Source organism: Battus philenor, unplaced genomic scaffold (assembly GCF_028537555.1).
Source record: "Battus philenor isolate CCGP_79_NKW_IND1 unplaced genomic scaffold, ilBatPhil1.0.hap1 SCAF_23, whole genome shotgun sequence".
Lineage (NCBI taxonomy): Eukaryota > Metazoa > Arthropoda > Insecta > Lepidoptera > Papilionidae > Battus > Battus philenor.
In genome coordinates, this window is record NW_027181686.1 from 11117706 (window position 1) to 11134572 (window position 16867).

The following is a 16867-nucleotide window of genomic DNA, read 5'->3' on the forward strand; positions in this document are numbered from 1 at the left end:
TTTTGATACCAATCTTTTAAACCGAATGTTCACATTACTATTAGTTTTTTTTATAGGTTGGCTGTACGTATTTTACTGTTGTATAATATTCTTTCCAACAAAATTTAAAAAAAAATATTTTTCTCTTCATCTAGACCCTCAAGCGAACACAGTAATATTAAAAAAAAATCACTTTCGTAAATCAGGCTATTAAGGATTAAGGTAGTCGGAAGACACTTGATTCAAGCTGCTGCCATGCAGTTCTATTGTACATATGAGGAGACTTACTTAGTGTAAGTGCTGTGATAAAAAAGGTTTAACATGTCGACTGTCCATGGATATATCTGTCAGATCTGCCCGAAATAAATTAGGCTATATTATATCGAATCACCTTAAAAATACATTTTAAAATCGCTTGCTCTGTATGTACTACAGAACAAAGGATCATGCACAATAATATCTCATTTATCATTTAAAAATTTAAATGAAAAGTTAACTAAAAAAATATATCTATTACATTACATCGCCAGTATGTATGTTGTCCTTAGCAAGTAATGTTTGTTTCAGCGACCTCACCCCGCATTGATTTTACGCGACCACTAATGCGCCTACGTCAACGCTTAACGGTGTACTAAAGCAAGCTAATTGTGTTTCGGCTATAAAATAGTGTAATTAGTTTCGTCTACATAGGTCGATGAACTTTTAACGAAAGAATTTTCGATCCTGTTTAACTTTATCACGTAATAGGTTAATATTCGGTAATAAAAATTTCATTGACTTAATTTCGGGCGATATTTAAGTAGCTACAAAAAAAATTACCATTACTCAGAAATTTCACTGTTGGGAAAACAATCCTCATAACAATACACCGATATATAGAATGTCAATTTATTGGTGATGCCACAAAATTCATCCCACTATTCCATCATTTCCTAAACTAATGTATCCCAACTTCGATCGAATCGTCCAACAAGGGGGCAATTTGATATTGAACTCGAAAAGAGTTTAACCCGTTCCCTTTGTCAATATGCATGCAACAAATCGCATGAACTTAATATATACAGGATGATTGATGATATGTGAAAAGCAGTAAAAGGGTAAAAAAATCTTAAGCCTATTTCTAATCACTCTGCATATGCAATAAGTATTTAGAGATTGTGTACATACTTATTCATAGACAGGTTGTTATCTAAATATTTTTACAGTATATCTCTACAGAGAAGAACCTTACTCAACTGTTTGATTTTCGTTTAAACATTTTAAACCGAGTGTATTTGTTATACAGGCTTATTTTGTTATATTGGCTATAAGTATAAAAAGTTTTAAAGGGATCTATGTATGATATAGCCTATTTGCTGTTAATTAATATATGGTACACCATATCTAAAAATTATTGGTTTCAGAAATAATAAATAACGTAATGATAGTTAATGTATTAAGAAAAAGCGTATTTAAACTCAAATTATTTTGTAACAAAATTAATTGTTGTTTATTTTTAGTCTGCAAATTTTTGTACTACTAGAAATTTTGGTCTATCGCTATTAAATAGAAAAAATAAATTAATGTAACATATTTAAGTGTGGTCACTTTGTACACAGTTATTGCATCAATAATTATAATAGAGAAGAATTAACAGTAATATTTTTAAAAAAGAGTTGAAACATAGTGTCAAATGGTAAATAACAAGAGAAATGTAAATAAATAAAATAAAAAAAGTCTGACATAAAATAATGTGTGATAATTAATTAAAAAAAAAACTGTGATTAGCAATGTAGATGAAGGAAGGAAGGAGATTAAAGAAAGTTCTGCAAACTGAAAATGACAGATCATGTGAAGCGTAAAAGGAGTAAATAAAAGATAATGAGAAAGACGAAAGAGAATGTAGATTAAAAATTTAAAAATTCATTTTACCCGAATTTGTAACGTCCCCCTGTCCCACACAAAATTGGGGTCATTCAACGAAAAAAGTGTATTGCAAATAGTTGCGAAAAGCTGTCCTCAAAGATATCATCATCTCGTTCATCATATATTCATCATACACAGATCATCATCATTTCAACCGGAAGACTTCTGCCGCAACATAGTCCTCCCTCTATATTTTCAAAAGAATCGGTTTCATATGTTTCAAAATGCTTATATATATATATATATATATATATATATATATATACAATTCTGAATAGTTAGTTTCAGGATAATTCGCACCGACAAGAACCCGTAAGCAGTCGTAAACGTGCCGAATAAAACTTCAATGCCGTTAAGTTAATAAAAAGCAACATACAGACAAACATTTCCAAGTTAAGTGAAATGTAACATAAACCTTGACCTTTTTACTGCTTGTAAATTCAATGGGTAGGCCATAATACGGAATTTTCGGAGCTGTCTCAAGGCGAAATCTTTATGTATTTGAACGTGAAACTTTCAGAGTTAAACAAAGAGTGTTTCATTTTCAGACAGCTTTGAAATCTTACTATAATTATTATGAAACCTATACTGTTTCAAGAGTTTAAAAAAGGCTCAAGATCACCTAAAGAGCAATGGAGAGGGTTGAGGGGAGGTTGTTAGTACAGGCCCCTCGTCCCGTCTACAGGCTTACGCAGGTGATCACCGAGCACGGTTGCTTCGGTGATTACAAGTGTAGGATTGGACACGAAGCGACGGCGAACTGCTTCTACTGCGGTGGGGAAGCCCAGGATTCCGCCTCGCACACGCTCGCGGACTGCCCGGCGTGGCAGTCGGAGCGGCGGATCCTAGCGGAGGAGATCGGACAGGACCTTTCCTTGCCAGCAGTCGTGTCGGCGATGCAGAGCGGGTCGGCGTGGAGGGCCGTGGCCTCTTTCTGTGAGACCGTCATGGTCCAGAAGGAGACGGCCGTACGGGATCGGCAGAGGACAGATTCCGCTCAGAGACGACGCCGTCAGCATAGGGACGCGCCTTGCGCAGCCCTCCGGTGAATGGTACTCCCCTACCATAAACAGGGCCTACGGAGTCGCGGGAGTTTAGGGTGGGGGCCCTAAACTCCCATTAGCTTCGGCGACTCTGAGGCGGACGATGGTTCGACGTGGTCTCGAACCATCGTGATAGCACCACGAGGGTTTCGGGGATAGCGTATACACGCATACCCCGGGACGGGCTATCGAAAATAGCACGGCGCGAGGGAAGACCGCGTGTCGATCCCTGACCGGTAGATACTGGAAGATCCCCCCCCCCCCCCGGAACAAAAAAGGCCCCTCGTCCCGAAATAGATAATTTGATGTAAAGAAAAACACTTGCCTTGGTTAAACTTATAATATAATATAATATCACAGAAGAAGAATTCTCGATCGGCGTTACAATTATTCCCATTGTTGTACAGCGGTTGAAGCGACACGTCTGCTCGGTAGCGCGGCGCGTCTAAAACAGCGAGATGTACCGAGTGTAAGAAGGGGCATACAAAAACAGATGCGTTCTTAGATAATAAATTTGGGTGCGTTCTAATGAACGCCACAGAGTTACGCTCAAAGTTTCGCTGCGAGATCGAATCAGAAATAAGGAGAGGAAAAAAATGTGTATTTGATTGAATCTATTACACTTCATCATCATCATTTTAAAGATAATCAAATTTCTACCAGATAATACAATAAAAAAGCAATAATTCAATTTCTCGCTCAAATATCAGACGGCAATTTTGTTACATCATAAGACGGCAGCCATCTTAACGCGATTTATCTGTAATTAATTTCGCCAGCATTAAGTCGCTTTAATGCCTTTTCTCACTGTCACAATTCATTTAAGACTTTAAAATTAAATTATGTCTATGTCCATTTTCCATTCCGTCTAGAATTATTATAGATGGTACTTTTGATAATTTAAACATTTTAAAATATTATAATTGCTAATATTTCTTTTATATCAATAAAAAAAAAATATTTCTTATGAATAACTGATTTGATTTATTTCCGTAAAAACACGTCTATATTTATATATCTCAACCAAGATAGCTGCATATATGACCATATATTTCCTTACGATTACTAATTCTACAATTCTCTTTACTTTTTTCTCTCATATAAACTTAAAAATTGCGTTGGGATATATCATCATCATCTTTGCTGTGGGACGCCAATGCTAGACAATAACTGACGTCATAGGTTTCCATGAGAACATATTGTAAATAACTTCACTACTACTACTCTAGAACTCTCCACTCACTGCTCCAGAACCTTAGGAGTACCAGCGAGCATTTGTTCTGTGCGTTAAGAGCCTTCACAACGGCCACTTCAACCTGCCAATCCACTGGACTTATTTCTCATCCTATTCCTCTATTCATATGTATATGTCAGCAATCAAATATCACAATTATCATTTCTGTAGTTACATCCCATTTCCAATATAACACAAAATAAAAACTAGATATGGACGCGAATCGCAAACCAGTAACTAAGTCCGTGATAGCAAAGTAATGTGATAGTTTGAACAAATATGTGATATCTTGGACATGCAGGAGGGGAGATGTAAGAGGAAGTCTGAACGAAACCAGGTTCCAACTCTACTGCAAAAGCGAGCCCTATAGGAGTGTGGCCTAGTGTTGGTGGCTCAGAACGACTGCAAGAACACCTTAACAAAGAGGCAAAAGTCCTCCCTACATCGAGGAGTGTCCGGGAAGCCAGAATAAAATAGGGATAAAGAAGTGTTCACACGAAATGTAATCTTAAAAACTGGACATCGTTAGGGCGTCGTTAATATAGTTAAATAAAAATCGGAAATATTAAAGGTAAATGTAAAAACAAAGACAAGGACAATAATGTCTGTGGAAGAATGTAAAGAGTGACCGATAACGCGAAGAAGGAAAAGTGACGAACAAAAGAAAATATGAAGCATGAAAGAAGAAAATTAAAGTAAAATTCTGAACTGAATAAATGATTTACTCGTGTTAACGTAATCCTTATCTCGCATATAAGTTGAACGAGGAGTTTCCAAAAATTGGGCACCACGTTAAAAAATACAACATAGTTTCAGAGTCTTCTTATATTAGATAAGAGTCAAGTGTTGGAAGCATTGAGAAAATTTCAGAGCAGTGATAGACCGGTGGACTGTGACTTGTGATCCTGGGTCGCTGAAATCGAACCCGCGATACAATCCCATATGATTTAAATTTTATGCATTAATTATATAGGATTGCCACTGCTAATAAACAAGGTACCCTAGGATGAGCAGCATTGTCTTCAGTGTACCATAATACTCCAATGCGATCACCAACCTGGCAAGCGATTGTGGTATGTCATCCCCCCATACATATCTTTGGGGGAAGGTTATGCATTTAGGCTTTTATCTATTAATAATAGAGGTCTGGTGTGTTTTGTTCGTGAATTTTAAAATGGTTGTTATATTTCCTTTTTAAAATATTATTCAAATAGAGTCTCGTTCTTAGTACGAAATTGAAAAATCGTTTGGCACTAATCACTATGTGTTTGGCACTAATCGGTGTGACATTACTCCTGAGGATGCCCCGTGGAGAGTTAAAACACGTGTTGAGTGATTTAACGGTGGTAGTTGTGTAATTCGCATTGTTTGCCGCATGCGCATTCATCAACGGCACTTTATTGCACGACTACTTCTGCATGGCGGAAGTAGCTATATATTTGTCCTTTTCTTACTTAGTATGATCTTCCGCAATATAACGCCTGAATCCATTGGATATTGAAAATAATAAAAAATGAGCAGAGTCATGTTACTCGTATTATAAATTTAATATGCACAAGCAACTAGTCCGAATCTATCGTAGAACGCCTAACTTCATTAGTAAGAGAGGTTCTCCAGTGCTTTGTTTTTTTTGCTATCGATTTCACAGCGGATTTTTTAATTAGTTCTCAAAGACGTACTGTTTAGTAGTAGAAAAACATTTTTATTTATTAACAGCTCGTATGCCTTTTGTTACATTTATAAATGTATTCTTTTTGGTGTTGTAAAAGCCGTAAGGTATAAAAGCCTTACACCTATTTCCAATCATCATGTATAATGTGATCAGTATGAAATATATGACATTACACCTATCCCCAGATTTACACGGTAGATACGTTCCTGAGAAAAACGTGTAAATCGAAAATTAAAAATTTTCTAGTCAAAACCATGTAAATCGAAAAGCTTGCACAAAATGCATAATTTTGCTATTTAACAGTTGTGATTTTTTTCAATATTTTTAGGTGTACACTGAAATAAAAATAAAATGCATTGACAAGTCAAAATATTTAATATATTACGGAAACACTGTTATTTTATTTAATTACATTAAACGGAAGAACAAAAAATAAAATCAAAGGTGTTTTATTATCCTTTATCACTGTCAGAAATTACTCTCATTCTTTTTTTCGCAATCGAAGGTTCGAATTCACTTTTATCACTCAAAGTTATATGTGCCGATTCGATATTTGAAGCAGAAATATTTACATTATGAGAGATGGTAATAAAATCGGTTATTAAAACAAAAAAAAAACATATTTGGAAAACCGTGTAAAAGCGAAAACGTGTAAAACAAGTACCGTGTAAATCGGGGGATAGGTGTATTCTATTTTTTATAACAATGCGACAGGGTCATTACTTCTGGCAGTACAGTCTGCAGAGATAGAATTTAAAAAATTAATTATAACGTGTAATTCGAATTTTGTAAAATATTTTTTTACATTTATAACTGCTATTTATTATTTGTAAAACCAGTGTTTTTAGCTTTTAATTTATAAATGTTTCGGTGTGCTTAAAAATAATCGAAATTAAATATATAGTATATACTTTAGATACTTTCTAAAGACTCTAGAAGAGCCGCGAAAGATATCCAGAGGTTTTCTCATGGCCCCCGCTATTGGAGGCCTTTCGTTCTCCTAATTTATTTATGGGTTAGAGACTTTTATTTCTTTTTAATAATTTCATCACTAACATTTTTATTTTGATTTTTTTTCCATGCGTCTTAACATCTTTCATTCTTTCTTCACATTCTACATTTCATCTGTCTTGCTCTCATTCCATTTTCCCTCTCTTCCGATTCCTTTCATCCATCACCTCGTTTCTAAGTTTTTTTACAATTTTTTTTAATTTTTTTCCATAATTCAGTTATGTACTTATTTTTTTCTTACATTCGTTTTATTTCATTTACGTTTTTCTTAGATTATTGACTCTTATTTCATTTTTTGATATCGAGGGGTTAGAGCAAGTTAAAAAAAATAATTTTATTTATATATACATATATATATATATATATTCAAATGCTTAGGACATTATTATAAAAGCGATCACTGTTTTCTTTGAGAATCATTAGTCTTATAGAATCAACTAAAATAGAATTCGAATAAAAAGCTGTTAGTGATGTTTCTTATATGCAAAAATTAATGTCCAATTTAAAAGTATCTTCTAGACACGTATCACATTATAAAATTCTATATTGTTTTCAATTTAACATTGTGAGAAACTACACAGTTCGCGTTACATTAAAGAAATTACATTTACTGATGTCGTTAGTTGATAACGTAACACGCAATGTATAGCCATAAATCGATGCAACCGCAACGTATCGCATTGACAGTGTGACCAACTTGCATCGATACGAAGGAAATTGAGGGGGAATTCTTCGTGTCACGTAAACCACGCGCGGGTGTGGCCGTGGACAGGAAGTTGAGGGTTCACAGGTGATGGCGCCAGGGGGGCTGGGTGTCGTGTAGAACAGGGGTGGCAAAATTAAAAGCTTAATTGGACTAAATAAACATTTGTACATTAAAATAAATACATAAGGTCAAATGATTGTTTATGTTTTACTGAGTATCTCCTTATTGATACCGAGAAATTTTGTTGGTCAAAACCACTTTCAAAATCGATTCAAAGTGAGTGCTATTATTATAATTTTTTTGTAGTTTTTTTTTTACATGGTTTTCTCTAACATAGCTAGATAGACGATAGAGCTTCTATATCTATTTACAATTTCTAGACGGAGAAGGGAAATCCTGCATAGGACGCCTGGGAATGGAGGGCCCAGGCTGTGTCAGACTTACTGACTAAACCCCCCCTCCCCCCCTTTGGTTCTGTTATATTTAAGTTTCTTAGTTACATTTACTTACTGTCTAATATATCTATGGTATTAATTATTCTTATTTATGTTACACTAATTATTTTTTTAAGCTATTTACATGTATTTATTAATCTATACTTATATGGTGAGTTATTCCTATCAATATATTTATACAATGCAATGAGCTAAATACTTATATTCTTAATTTCTATTATGTCTATACATTTTATAATAACATACTACTTTGACAATTTTGAGCCCGCTTGTTTCTATTTTGTTTTATTCCTACTGATGGCATTTTTAAACGGTTTTATTTAGTTCGACCCGTACGGAATTTATTTGGATCAAAATTAGAAATTGATTTTTAAGCACCTTCCCGTTGTCAGATTTGGTACACACATTTAATTTAGATGACAATACGATATAATAAAATCAATAACATTATAAATCTAAGATGGCCGCCGATACAAAATGGCGGATTACATATTCTTCCTTAACCCCCTCAATATGGGTATCAAATGAAAGGGCTACACTAGTAAAACACGATGATTATGTCAAAATTTAAAATTCAAGATGGACGCCGTTCCAATATGGCGGACTAAGTACATATTTTTCCACAACTACCACAATATGGGTATCAAAAAACCGTTTAACTTAAAAGTTTTTTTTAATGTATTTATGTTTTATTCCTACTGATGGCATTTTTAATTATTATAATTATTTTTTGTGCTATTATTATTAGCGGCGTATGTTGGCTCCCATTAAGTGGACCGATGACATAATTAGGGTCGCGTGAAGTTTTGTGAAGTCGCTGGATGCGGGAAACGCAGGATCCATTATTGGTCTATGCCTATGCCTTGCAGTGGGCGTCCATCAGCTAAAAAGAAGAATAAAAAGACCGTTATCAATACAGTGGCGAACAGAAGATTTATTTCTCTATTATAGCAAATAAGAATTCTACATTTTCACGCGTACAATTCAAAATGATTTTTATTATTTATAAATAAAGTATATTTTCATTTAATATGCTGGTTTGTTTGGTTTCTAATTCACATTTTTATTATATTTATATAGGTAAAGATAAGATAAAATTAATTTATTCAACATTGGAACTTAACAGAACTCGCGACAACCTATTTATTTTTTTCTATATAAATCTATTTTAATTTTGACTCTGTTTCGCAAGGTGTCATAGTTGTGGAGAAGAAGCAGGAAGAAACTTCACATTAACAAATCTTTTAATAGTTTAACAACACAGGCAGACATTTTACATATATACTTTATCAGATATAGCCAGGCGACATCACTGCCGAGGATTCGTGGGATTTAAATATTATTTTATTGTATAACAAACTTTTTTCGTCTATCTTATAATGTTTTGCGGTATTTTATTTAAAAAAATCTAATTATTATTACAAATGAATTAGTCATTTTGCAGTCGAAACTTTGTTGCAGCCAGTTTTTCACGGAGCCTTGTAAATACACTAAGAATGTCTCCTATTTTTTAATTTATCATAATTATTTTAAATGTACAAAATATTAATATAAATATATTGAGGGGTTAGTGTACGAATATTGACCTCTTTAAATCGCTTTCTCAAGTACATTCGCGGAACTAAGTCGTAAAGAGCTCGAATGGCTCTTTTTTCAACTCAACTCGGCCGCGAATTTGACACCCCTGGTATAGAGTTCCGTTCGAATCTAAGTTACAAGGGAGTGCGTAACGTGATGTCACGTTTTAAATTGTTGGGACAGATAAAATGTCCTGTTATCACCTAAATTAAGGATAGACAGCTTTACATAAGGCCAAATCTTAGCCTTTTATAGGAAACTTAATTATTGCAAGGAGAACTACATTCTATATTTAAAAGAAATTATATCAAAACTGATATGTAATATTAGTGTGACAATCAAGAAGCGAATCATAGACTGGTTTGAAATTCGAACAATTTAAATCAACCAAATAGTTTTTAGTGTAAAAAAGATATATATTTTTGATTTCTATTCTTCTCACTTTGGGCCTTGTCGGTAAGGTAACAGTCGTTCTATTAACCATGGATTTGGACTTCTCTATGAGATCAAAGCCAGCTGTTGACGTTATGGCGTAAATGATGATGGTGATGATGACTTTCAGTCAGTATATATATATGTATGTATATACATGTCAGCCGATAAACGCCTACTGCAAGGCATAGGCCTCCGAAGATATGTACCAGGTGTGGGCAAGCTCTTTGATAGTGTGTGCCATTTTTTTTTAAATTATAATTTTTGCGAACCGCCATTAAATACGTATTAAAAAGGTGTTGAAAAACATGTAAATTTTGTGTTTAAATTTTATTTATTTTAAACATATAAACATAAATAAAATTTGTTTATAAATAGATATAAAGTATGTGTATTAAAATTAAATATTGAAAATAATACACTTTATATAATTTACAACTTCATTTAATGTGCAGTACTTCTTAGCAATTCTTTCAGATAATATTTTATTGATATATCACAAAAATTAAAAAGAAAATACACAACACATATCCACGTCACTAATTTTGTATTGAATTTATATTTATTTTAAAGATATAAACATTAATAATATACAAAATATATTAAAATTAAATATTAAAAAGTAAACACTTTTATTATATTTATTCTCTGGTGAAATTTGATGATGAATTTGTTAACAGTGAACGGTGATCGAATTACACCATTTTTTTAAATACCACAAAAATAAGAAGCAAAACGTGGGTACACATGTATTAGGGCCACAAATATTCCCACCTTTTGCATTTGAAAATGAAAAAAAACTGGAAAAAATCTGTATTAACAATAAAACGGGTCGTTGAATGTTACTGTTTACTTTAAATTATTCATCTACATTTATTTTAATGCAAAAAAAGAATACTCTGTAATATTTGAAATGTAACGACTGAATATTTTTATTTCACTTCATTAATTTAGTTCATTTCCATTTAAAAGGGCTCGACCACTATCCACCGCACCTCGCGTTCGATGACGTCCGACCCTTCAGCGTCATACATAATGAATTGTTGCGGAAAATTTGAAAGTATAAATATAATATGAAGCAGTGATTCCCAAAGTGGTCTATATCGACCACTAGGGGTCTATGACAACCTGCAAGGGGTCTATGTCAGCGAAAAAAAAATTGGGGATCTATGAAATGAAAATGGGGGTCCACGATAGTGGATCTTAACACATACACTGATAGCACCTATTTACTTACATCATACTATCTTATAATATCAAAAACATTTACATTATTTATAAAAATACCGTTGAAGTAAAAAAAATATTATATAGGTTTATAAAATTGTGTAAGTTGTAGGATGTTGGTATTCACTTTGTGGTCGCAATACATTTTGAACATACACTAAACTTCACTACATTTAGAAATTTACAGGAAATCAATATCAGGTAAGTAGGGGGGTCTACCCAACACGGAAAAACATGGCAAGGGGTTTACGACACAAATAAGTTTGGGGAACTCTGATATGAAGCGAATATATATATATATATATATATATATATATATATATATATATATATATATATATATATATATATCTTCTTCGATCGAATAGCGAACGGATGAAGGGCGGATTTTATATAAATATTATATATTAATAAGATGTTAATAAAAAGAAAGCTGTACAACGACACGACTATATATATATAAATGTCGTCATGTACCACGCTCAAACATGTGGTAAACAAATCACACTAATACGCTAATGATTTTATTGTGACGTCATATCCTTTTAGTTGTGTCAAAATGCCAAATCATCATACGCTCGAAGCGAATACGGAGATATTTATTTCATTTCTATTTATTTTTATTAAAACATGCATTATGATGCAATAAATAAAATTGAGTAATTATTTTCGCACCTGATATACTACATAATTGGAAAGTTTAAAGGCTTTAAAGGAATAATGTATGTGTATCCTATTTGCTTTTAATTAATATAGATTATACTTTATCCGTAATAACATAGGCAATGCATTTTTTTAAATTCGGATTATTACATATTAAAATTAATTATTGTTTATTATCTGTCAGTTAATACAAGCCAAACTGGACGACCTATTAAGAAAGGCTTTGAAAACAGGACTTAAAAATTAACACCCGGAAGACCAAGAAAATGAAAGATGAGGGAGTGGAGAGAGTCCACACATTCACTTACCTTGGTAGCGTATTGGAATCAGGAGGGACTGAAGAGGATATCGCTTCGAGAATCACCAAGGGAAAGACAGCCTTCGCACGGCTCCGTTCTGTATGGCAATCACGGAAACTGACTAGGAGAGTTAAGCTCAAAATATTCCGATACAATATGAAAACCGTTTTGCTATATGGATGCGAGACGTGGAAGGTCACCAAAGATATCTCGCGTCGACTCCAAGTCTTCTTTAACAAATGTCTTTGACGTATTCTCGGTATATACTGGCCTGTGAAAGTCTCCAACGTAGATCTATGGAAACGCTGCGGTGAGATGCCGATCGACCAGCAGATTAAATGCCGCAAGTGGAACTGGATAGGCCATACGCACCAAATAGACTCTGATCACATACCGAAGCAAGCTCCAAAATAAAATCCTCAAAGAAGACGAAGAAGTGGCGGCTTGAAGCAAATCTAGCGGACGATCACCGCAGAAGTGAAGGCAGTTGGAATGACGTGGAGCGAAGTAAAGCGATGAGCTCAAGATAGCTCGGGATGGAGACGTACTGTGGACTCCCTTTGTCATATCTTGAGGACATAAGAATAAATGATAATGATCTGTCAGGTTAAAGACTCTTTGCATTTCATTAGAAAAAATAAAATAATATAACATTATTCAGAGAAATATCTTTATATATGATTAAAAGTAGGAGTAATCGTTTTGACGCTTTTTCTATTTCCAGTCACCCTGTATATGAAACTATAAAACAACACTATGAAATACATTTTTTTCTTATGGAATGTAATATATTGGTATGCCAGTAACTTCTGGCAGAGTATAGTAAACGATAATTAATTTAAAAAGCATTTTCTTACCGTATTATAATTACGCTATTTATCATGTCTAACTCATTGACTCATTCAATCCTTTAAATAATTTACATCTATATCTAAACACCTGTATAAAAGACTAGCTTAGGTATATTGTTCAAGGCAAGCTTGACAACATACGTCATATTTAGACAATTCAAAGAAATTTTTCCATTCCTTCGCTTGACAATAAGAACGAGGCGAATGAACAGGCTTAGTGTAAAGTATCTCTCACATTGAAAAGTCTAGATTATTATTTTTACCTAACAACTGTTTAGTAAGGGATAAACGACAGTGAATATTGAAAAATAAAATTGCTGACTCATCTAATATCATTTTATATTTTCAATAGTAATAAATTATAAATGCTTCTTTTTTTCAATCGATAAATATTTACTGCAAGGCATATATATATATGCACTTCTCGCATCCAATGACTCTTCGCAAAATTATTTAGTGAGGAGCCACACCGCGTCAACCGTCTCGTGGTCGCCACTCGACAACTTTATGGCCCCAAAGTTCCTTGCTTCTAAATGTGCCCCGCCCACTGTTAATTTACACAATTCCACGAGTTACGTTTAAGATCTGGATTCTTCTGCGGATTTAATAATTTCTGAATCGATATGAATATATCGATATATATAAAACAAAAACTGAGAAACGTCAAAGTTCTTACGTCTTTGTAAATATCTTTTTAAACGGTTTTATTTAGTTCGACTCGTACGGAATTTGTTTATTTGGGTCAAAATTAGAAATTGAAATTTAAGCATCTTCCCGTTGTCAGATTGATCGGAAATTTGGTACACACATTTAATTTAGATTACAATACAATATAATAAAATCAATAACATTATAAATCTAAGATGGCCGCCGATACAAAATGGCGGATTACATATTTTTCCTTAACCTCCTCAATATGGGTATCAAATGAAAGGGCTACACTAGTAAAACACGATGATTATGTCAAAATTTAAAATTCAAGATGGACGCCGTTCCAATATGGCGGACTAGGTACATATTTTTCCACAACCACCACAATATGGGTATCAAATAAAACCGTTTAAAAAACCGTTTAACTTAAAAGTTTTTTTTACCGATTTTTATCTTTTCTTTAATAATATCACGGAAGCGATATTAAATAAATAAAACATCTGCCGAAAGATCCGACCCGTACAAGATCCAAGATCTTTAATGTCTAAAAGTAGAAAATCTTCGAATAATAATATGAATCATCTATCTATTTATGTAAATATGTATAATCCAGTCCGGTGTCTCATATAAAATTTTGTAAGTTGATTATTAAACTGGATTTATTATCGTCTCACCATCATCATTTCACCCGTAGTATTATCGCTGCAGGATCACCTTATCACCATCGATTAACATAGATCTCTAATAACACCGGCTCGATGTAGCTCAAAATCAATATTAAGTACAATTCTTTTGTTCCTATAACTTATTAGATAACCTACTCTAACTTTTTTTTAATGTACTCGTAACTTTACTTTATATGCTGTCGTGCAATTTGATCTGTGAATCTCACTGCCCCTGCGGTATCTTGATTTTTCTAGAAAGCAACAGTATCTATGTTGGAACACGGTGTAATGTAATTTAACCCCTAAATACACGACTTTTATTTATACTTTTAAAATAAATATTCATCTTGCAGATAAGTACACTAAAATGCAGGGCAAAAAAATTAAAATGTGTATAATATTTTTTAAACTTACTTTTTAAAAACCTTATGTTGCATATATACAACACTATGGATTTACTCTCTCATTTTACGTTTAAGTGGTATGTTGCAGTTTTACATCATTATGCATTTAAGGGTTAAATAAAAAAAATATAAATAAATAAACCAATATATCTATATGTTTAAAAGTGGGTTTGTTTTCAACAGGAAATGCGTAGAAAAAGAGCCAGATTGCGTGGCGATCGGGAGTAGGCTGAGGGGCCCGATGGGGACGCGACCTCCGGCAAAGTTCTGGCCGCAGCTCTGGGCCACCGTCGTCCGGAGTCTGCTCCTCAAGAAACGGGACACCAGGAAAACTCTTGCTGTGAGTCACAAACCATTTTATTTATTTTTTATTTCAATTGGACACGCCTACTACATAAATAATGTAACTTTGTCGTCGTTTTAGTCTATAGATGTCCACTGCAAGGCGTAAGTATTTTCCAAAGATATCTAAGTGGGGATTTACCATTATCGTCGTGTCATGGGTACACAATGATATTATAATAATAATAATTTCTTCAAAGAATTCTATTATTTACATGTACACTTCTCTTTCATCTTAATGTCAATTATTCTTTCTCCTATTATTCCTCACATATTCTTTCATTTAATTTTTTTCTGTAGGTTTTATTTATTAAGTTCTGTAGGTTTTTGTAATTCAGCCATCTTTTCATTTTCTGTATCCTTTATCTTTTATAAGAGTTTGATAATACTAAAAGCGCATGACCTTGTCTTATCTCGAACGAAGAATCCTTGTCAATTTGTGGAATTCAATACGGCATTCGATACAATTAAATGAAGCCTTCGCAATCGCACGTTCACATATTAATTGTATGAATGTAATCTAATAACATTAATCCCATTTGTTTGAATGAATCTTATTTATATATGACGTTATTTGATTGAATAAGATAAATTAAAGCTATTGCGCGTGTTTTTTTATATTTCTTTTCATGTCACATATGTGTGTAAATGGTTATTATATGACATTTTATTACGACAACTGAGTCTATTTTCACTTATTCACTTGAATTTCCAGTTTCAATTATAAAGCCCATAGCCCACAGAACAGATAACCGCGGCGTCTTAAAGTTCCGAGTGTTAACCACAGCGCAGCGAAATATGTGCACTTTTTTATGGCCCAAGCTATTGGCAGCATCTCATAATTTCCCTGTCCTATGTATAATGGGATAACACTTACAATAAAAGTTCATTTACTAAATCTTCTTACTCTCATAATCTTCTTTCTTCCATATTATTGATATCCATTCATTCTTCTCTCGTTCGTTACAATTTCTTGTATTCCTTTTATACCTCACCTCGCTTACGTTGCCTCCCTCATAACTACATGTAGTACATTTTGTTTATTCGGTTCGTTTTTATTTCTTTTGTTTTATTATAGAATTTATACATTTTAAATTGCGTTTATATTACCTTTTATTCTCTTATCACTATATCAGAGTTCTATCATAGATGTTCTCCCACGTGGTGGATTGACCTCAGTAGTCGGAAAACACTGGATACAGACCGCTTCCAACCGACTTAATTGAAAATCTATGGGGAGGCATATGTCCAGCACTGGACTTCTATAGCTGAAATTATATTTTTTTCAAATCGATATCAATCGTTTGCATTTATTTCTAATGAAATTTTAAGACTTATAAAAGACATGGATATAGTACATTTTACTAACCGCTTCTAAATTTGATGTTTTTATTTATCTATTCATCTATCATTTTAGATCTTATGTGGTAGACTCATTTTGACATCGTTGAATAAAAAAAATATTTAAAAATGGAATGCGTCTCGCGCGATTGTCTATATATGAAAGGAGAATTTAAGCTAGTGTTCGTTAATTTATGTGCACCAATTAAAGTTACCTTATTAATAACGGTTCTGTTATGTGTTCCTTTATAGGTGACACAATATTAAAATATTTTTACTATATACAACATTGCAGAAAGATCAGAAAACATCGATTAAAAAAAATGCTTTAAAAAAGATTGAAGAAAAAAGTGATCTCACGTAAGAGAAAACATCTGACTTACGACTTAAAACACCAGAAGAGTATAAT

The 16867-nt window shown here is 33.3% G+C and overlaps 1 protein-coding gene across 1 annotated transcript in view; it reads left to right on the forward strand.

The window, feature by feature from the left end:
* Positions 1–16867, forward strand: part of LOC137924138 (cholesterol transporter ABCA5-like) — a 69784-nt gene that overhangs the window by 13042 nt on the left and 39875 nt on the right. Inside the window, exon 2 of the mRNA XM_068767484.1 lies at positions 14959–15115. Coding sequence (XP_068623585.1) covers positions 14959–15115 — 157 coding nt within the window. The remainder of the gene's footprint in view (positions 1–14958; positions 15116–16867) is intronic.